Raw genomic sequence first — 7,279 nt, 5'->3', positions numbered from 1 at the left:
GCTATTTCAATTTTTGAAAAAGTTAAAATCAAAAAATAAAAAATGTGGGAAAGTCGATTTCAAGTAGACTTGACGACAAATTTAAATCTGTTTTCAGAAATCTTATCGCTTAAATAGATCAATTGAAATATTTGGCAAAAAACACGTCTAAAATACTATGTCACGCGTGTGTTAGACGAAAACAGAAAATCACGGTATCGAATCCCCTTAAAAGCCAACGTAAATCCAACATTGTTAAAATTGGTAATCTTCTTTATGCGTTTATATAAAAATATGTCCAGAATTATAAAAAAAATCAGTTAAGTATTTATTGTAAATGTATTTGTCGGTATTTGATTTTTAATTTTGTTTGACAAATATATTTGTAAATAAATATGGGTGTACCTATGTATGCAATTTTCTACTGACTATACTAAGTAATATAATTTGTAACCAATGGAAACCATTTAATTACCCAAAAAAATATTCAATTTTCATGAACCACAAATCCCTGTGTCAATGTCTTTAAAATGCTTAGTTAAAAAAATTGGCTTCTAAGTGCACATCTTCGGGTAAATGATTATCTGTATATTATACTATTATATTATGTACCATATTTCATAATCGCCTTCAATTAATTACCTCATAAATAATATGAAATATGCTATGTGCATCTAAATCGTTGATGAATATCAAGTATCTCTATGCTATATTAGATGGTTTCTAAGTTTTTTCGAACGAAGTAAAATACAAACAAAAATAAAAACATCCAATAGAGTCTAGAAATTCTATATAGATATTATAATAAAGATAATACACTATTCCGAACATATCAGCGTTTGCAGACATTATATATTAATTTAATATATTATTATAAAAATAACATCATGAACACAAATAGTCTCGAAATGTCAAAATGTTTAAATAATATTTTTTGTTTTATATAAATGAATATGTCTATTATTATAACGTTGTCACGTTATAGGTAGGTATACCCTTAAATAATGTATTTTGCGCAGGTCGGGATGATAATATAATATCTTTAAATTATTATAATGCTAATAGCATAACGATTTCGAATAAATATATAAGAAAGAAAGAAATCGTCACGGTAATAATAAATTATCATAAGATCTAGGTTAAAAAAAAAACAACAAAAAAAACAATAAATTGTAGATGTTCGCGACGATCGCGCGTGTCGCAATCTAATTGTCGGTGTCACCGTTTCCTGCCGAGCCATTTCTCCTTGATCATGTCCGCGGCCTTCTCGGCGATCATTATAACCGGCGCGTTGGTGTTGGCACTGACCAGCGTGGGCATGATGGACGCGTCCACCACACGCAGCCCGTGGATTCCGTACACCCGGAGCCGCGGGTCCACCACCGCGGTCTTGTCCCACTCGGGCCCCATCTTAGCGGTACCCACCGGATGGTATATGGTCACCGTGTAGTGCCGGACCATGCATTCCCAGTAGGCATCTGTGAACCGGGGCACGGCGGCGCAACCGGGGAATGGTATGTCGTGCAGCCGACTGCCGTACCGGCGGAACGGTGTGGTCCGGGACATGGCCACCACGAACTTGACGCCCTCCACCAGCGTGTCCACGTCCTCTTGGACCGTCAGGTAGTTGGGCAAGATCCTGGGATACATGGAAGGGTCGGTGCTCCGCAAAAGTATTTCGCCCCGGCTCTTAGGCCTCAACAACATCTGTAGATAAGCGAAACGTTGGTTATATCATTTTATCGCTGTGTACCGAAGTGTCCCGGAGAGGTGGTAGGTTAGCTATAGGTTTTCAGCTAGGTCTATGTGAAGTTATTTCATTTTAAAAGACTAATAAGAAAATAATCAAAATTGATTTTCTCAACAAACTTAAGTTTCTCGATGAATACCGTAGGTATCTCCTGTTACAAATATTCCGGAAAAAAAATCAGTGTAAAGAATAATCCACCGTATTCAATTTCTAGTCGACGCATGCATAAGGGCTATAATATGTGAAACATTTAATGCATAAGATTGTAACCGCTATGTAAAACAATTCAGTTAAGCATATAGTATTAACTAATAAATTTACAATATTGATGTCTAAAATATAAACGTATGAGAAAATTTTTTTGTTTCAGCATATTTAATATTTATGATATATTTATGATATATTCGTCCTATTAATTCTTGTGTTTTAGTCTACCCTCTCACACTCCATGACAATAAAATTGTATATTATACTTGTTTTTCGAATTTTTTTAAGCTATTATTTCACTTACAGGTATAGCAGACCACACGTCTTTGTTGTTAATTGGTTCATACACAGCTTTGTAAAACTCTTCTTTCAGTCCATGAGCTTTCCACAGCTGTACACCACCATCAGAATTGGTGGAACCAGAAACGAAGTGTAACTCGATGTCCGGTGTGTCGACTGATTGATTAGCATATTTAGTGTTGATAAACGCCAATCCCTCGACACCGCCCATGACCGTCAACGGCCCGTCACCCATCGTAGCATAGTTTAGAACAGTTTGGACGTTTTCCACTCTCTCTTGCGTTAGCGACACCTGTACAACGAACGGAAGAGCATTCGATTATATTTTAATTCACTACAGAAGTACTCAAGTACCATAGTCCATAGCTAGAAATATATTTGATTTGAGGGCACTAATTTTATCATTAATAATTATAGGATGATAAAATACACGTTTAATATTGATCCATATTAATTTTTTGAGAATTATTGAAAATATAATAAAATATAGCGAATAAAATATAACCAAAAAATATAACGTTATTTAATAAGTCATGGTGGGAATAATAATAATAATAAAATTCAATTTTTAAATCTAAACGTTTCAGGCTAGAGACGTTTCTTTCAGGTGAAGCTATTGTCACTGATAAAATTTTGCATACCTATTCTTAATAATATTTTAACATTAAGAATGATATCTCCAGGTCAGCATAATATTAAAAATGCATACTTAAGAAGATAACAAGCAAGACGGTAAAGTTAAAATGTCTGAATTTGATTTAATATTTAAACCTTTTAATAAAAGAAGAAAGCAAGTAATGTAATTATGGATAAAATATTCCTCCTCCTATATTTACTTCACTGCACTGCGTTACACCTACCTTTATACAACAACCATAATTAGTTTTTATCTGATTAAATAAAATTTAATTTAGTTATTATTGATTAATGTGCGTGGTAATATCACCTCTTTGTTAATCAGAAACGCGAGCCCACCGAGTCCGACGTGGTCTTGAAGATTTTTCCCGACATCCAAATCGGCTAGAACGGGTATACCCATTTCCGTCAGATGGTTCTTGGGACCTATGCCCGAGAGCATAAGCAGCTGTGCAGAACTGATGGAACCCGCCGACAGAAGCACCTCTTTGTTGGCCCTGATGAAATGACGTGTGTTGTCTTTGATCATTTCAACGCCGAACGCCACTTTTGTTTCGGGATTGATTGCCACACGTGTGACATGAGCGTTGATGGACACGTGCAGGTTCTTCCGCAGTCTGGCCGGCCTCAAGAAAGCTTTCGCCGTACTGCATCTGGCTCCTCTTCTGATCGTCCCTTGAGGTATCATAAAACCTGTTTGCCGTTCGCCGTTTATATCGCGGATATCGTAGCCCATTTCTTGCCCAGCCCTGACGAACGCGTCGGCCAACGGCGTTTTGTAAGGCGCCTCGGACACCGTCAGATAACCACCCATCGAATGGTACGGGGTCCGTGCTAAGTAAGGATTTCTGTTGTCTTCTGATTTTTTAAAGTAGTAGAGCACGTCGTTATATCCCCAACCCGGATTGCCTTGTTTCAACCAGCTGTCATAGTCCATTTGGTTACCACGCACGTACATCATATAGTTCAACACGCTGGACCCACCTAAGACTTTGCCCCGAGGCCAATTGCAGCGTTGATCTTTCATAGCTGAAATATATATATTTATATTTCATATAGTATTGTCCATTTGTTATGTGTGTAGACGACAGAAGTGTTGTATTAAAATTATAATTATTTTATATTTTTATGATTTTAAACCTATTTTATTTAAACCTTGGTTTACATCATAAATACACAGTATACACTAAACATAAATTGTATGTACTATTTATTATTAATGTCATAGAACTTTTTATCAGTTTTAGTACAAAATTATGAAAAAAATGCAAAATTAACGTATCTTAGTTTTTTAATTCCATAAAGCTTAAAATTAGATTTTCTGTACAATTTTACATTTTATTTTTAGGTAACTTGTGTATTGGGAAACTTAAAAATTCCCTTCTTAAAGTATAATTTGTGTGGATTTCCAAACTATAGAAGAACTTAATAAAACTTTTAGATCACTATACTTCAAAAGTTTGAACCTAAAATTTAAATAATACCACATTATCAATACCATCAACAAACTTTTGTAAATTCATTGATATATTACGCTCAGAATAAATTGATTCCACAAAATATGTCCATCTTTATTAATTTGTTACTCACCTAAACACGCAGTATCCTGGGGTTCGGCTTTATATTGCCAATCGAGCTGGGTAAGTTGCAAGTAGGCAGCCAACAAAGGCACGTCGGATATTTCAGTTTCATCTCCGCCGGCTTCTATTAATAATACACTCCAATCTTCGACTTCAGTCAACCTATTCGCCAGCACCGCACCTAAGTAATATCAACGTGTTTTTTTATATATTATATACCTATATTAAAAATATGTAATTTTGAAAGAGTTAATGTCACGATACCACAATAAAAATTATTAAGAACTGCGCGATCTCGTATATAATATAATACATTATAATAAAATAAAATATTATTTTCACCTGCTGATCCAGCGCCGACTATAATGAAATCATATTGGTCGAGTATCAAATTTCCGGGCTGATCTATAATCCTTGACTCGGGGTCATTTACTTCATAGTGGAAATAAGCAATAGCCGCGACCAAAACGGGCAGGAACCAGGCCACTTGCGACGCAGCCCCTGCAATCGCTCCGATGGGTATAACTTCCACACCACTCATAAGTACCGCATAGTATCACAACAGCTAATCTAAAAACATAAACGAGCCACACGATGGGTCGCTGATGATGTTTGAGGTCACTATCACTATCGGTGGTGAAACTAACCGATGCCAATTGCAAGTATTATATTTTATACCATGTACGGCGGATGTGGCGAAGAAGAAAGGAACGGCGCCCGACGTGACAACGAGCACGTAGACGTATGTTATAATAAACATGTCGCTCTAACCTAATTTTCAAATGTGCAAAGTCGGACGGGTAGGATATAAAAACTAGAATGGTAAAAATGTGCCTATTTTTTACTAAAACTATATTTCAGTAAAATCGGTTCATGTTAAAGTAGATCAGATTAATAAGAGCACGTAGATATTGTTCATTATATACCTACCTATGATTTACTACGATATTTTTTTCTTTTGGAACACAGTGGGTTCAATTAGGTACCTGCATGACATAATCGTGCATGGTTTTAAAATTCATCAATTTATATAGGTCTGATTCAAAAATATGTTTTCAACATTATAATCATGATTCATGCCGTTATCTTTCACGGATATAATAAAACATTTATAATAATTAGGTGTGTCATAAATATCTTTAAAATAGATACATTCAATCACCTACCAAAATGTTTCCCGGTTAACGTTTTGTTGTATGTAATGAAACGTTGGTCCTTCGACATCAAGCCATAACTCACTCGATACGTCTTAAAACGAATGCAACGACGATTGACGGCTCAGATGACGATTATATACATATACATAATAATATTACACTTTAACATCGATACACCGCGAACGTTAAAGTGATCTGCGATACAGAGTGAACACAATAGGCTCACGCAGATGCATTATTGTCACGCCGGAAATGAAATAATTAATTTAACGATGACGAATAATAATAAGACACCATATTAATATAATCTATACCGGTAAATCGAACGTACAATATACAACAATATTATACATTAACGCGTTCCTGGGTAGGTTACGGACAACGAACAACTATCTACCTTCTATACACGACCAGATCAACGACCTTACGCACTGACATTGAGATGAGTACCTTACCTACAGAACCGCGCGCACATATATAACGGTATTCGTGCAAGACACTTAGACACCCACCTCTCTTCAGTTATTCGAACCAGTTTGAATTAGATATAATTACGTAGGTATACGGTGGCGCTGCAGCGTGTCATCGTAAACCCTAACAACCGGAAAATTGGATAGATCTTTTCCATTTCTCTCGGTGAGATTATTGCGTCCCGCGTGATTGGGACTATGACGTCGGTACCACTCGTTCGGAAAAAAAAATATTATAATAGATTTAAACTACATTTTCATCGATCGGATATTTTTTTGATGAAATTATCGCGAGAAAAGTAATTCACATCGAGCAATATTCATTGAAGTTAATATCGTATAGTTCCAGATCAAAATATACATAAATTACACTGTATTATGTTACCTACCTACCTACATTATAGTAAACTTATAAAATATAAAATTAAATATTTACTTTAAGTATGTGTCCATGATGTATTTTATTAGGTACATCATAATTATTATAAGCAAATATTTTTTAGATAAATATATAAAATATGTTACATACCAAAAAAACGAAATTTCCGGATTTGAAAATACTGTTAGTACGTTTTTAGTCGTTACTAATTCTTTTTATTTGTGGTAGACTTCTTTTATTAGATACCAATAGATTTTATTTTAACATAATAATTATTCCTATAATAATATACATGACTACATATTGTATATACTGTAAAATATAAAATAATTATAAAACAATTACATTGAAATTAGATAATCCCACGTTTAATATATTAAACACAATGTAATGATATAATTATCATTAATGATACAATATTATTAGTCGAACGTTATTTCATTAATTTTTTGAAGGGCATAATAATTCCTTATGAATATTTTCATAATTGAATCACTTGATTCATGAAATAGTTGAAAAAAATACAAATATTGTACATCATTATCCATAGATACTCGTGTTAAATTATTTTGAATATTGAATAACTACAAACTTATTTTAAGTAACATCATTATATGTGCACACGTTATGTGTGCGCTATATTATTTTGTTACAATACAGTATACACTACTCGCATAAAATCGTAATACGTTTTTCTTTAATAAAGAAACTTAGGAAAGTTTAATACCTACATTTTATCTGATTGATGAAACACAAATACAATAAATTATAATATTCATAATATTATAAAGATACGAGTAATTTATAGCTGGTATTACTAT

General features: G+C 34.1%; 1 protein-coding gene across 3 annotated transcripts; it reads right to left on the bottom strand.

Annotated features, from left to right (window-relative positions):
• Positions 1-283: 283 nt before the first annotated feature.
• Positions 284-7,248, bottom strand: LOC100164798 (glucose dehydrogenase [FAD, quinone]). Of its 3 annotated transcripts, none has more exons than XM_029491203.1 (6): positions 6,609-7,248; positions 4,795-5,022; positions 4,463-4,633; positions 3,183-3,901; positions 2,241-2,528; positions 284-1,686 (listed from the first exon to the last, which is right to left on the bottom strand). In XM_029491203.1, exons 2-6 carry the CDS (start codon positions 4,991-4,993, stop codon positions 1,198-1,200), a joined length of 1,866 nt encoding a protein of 621 aa, XP_029347063.1. In that variant the 5' UTR covers positions 4,994-5,022; positions 6,609-7,248; the 3' UTR covers positions 284-1,197. The 3 variants fall into 3 exon arrangements, with proteins under 3 accessions (XP_029347063.1, XP_029347064.1, XP_029347062.1); XM_029491204.1 differs by lacking the exon at positions 6,609-7,248 and adding an exon at positions 5,615-6,428; XM_029491202.1 differs by lacking the exon at positions 6,609-7,248 and adding an exon at positions 5,619-6,428.
• Between the last annotated feature and the right edge of the window lie 31 nt (positions 7,249-7,279).

Source organism: Acyrthosiphon pisum, chromosome A3, assembly GCF_005508785.2.
Source record: "Acyrthosiphon pisum isolate AL4f chromosome A3, pea_aphid_22Mar2018_4r6ur, whole genome shotgun sequence".
Lineage (NCBI taxonomy): Eukaryota > Metazoa > Arthropoda > Insecta > Hemiptera > Aphididae > Acyrthosiphon > Acyrthosiphon pisum.
Note: the sequence above shows the minus strand (reverse complement) of the source record. Positions and strands in the feature narration are given on the sequence as shown.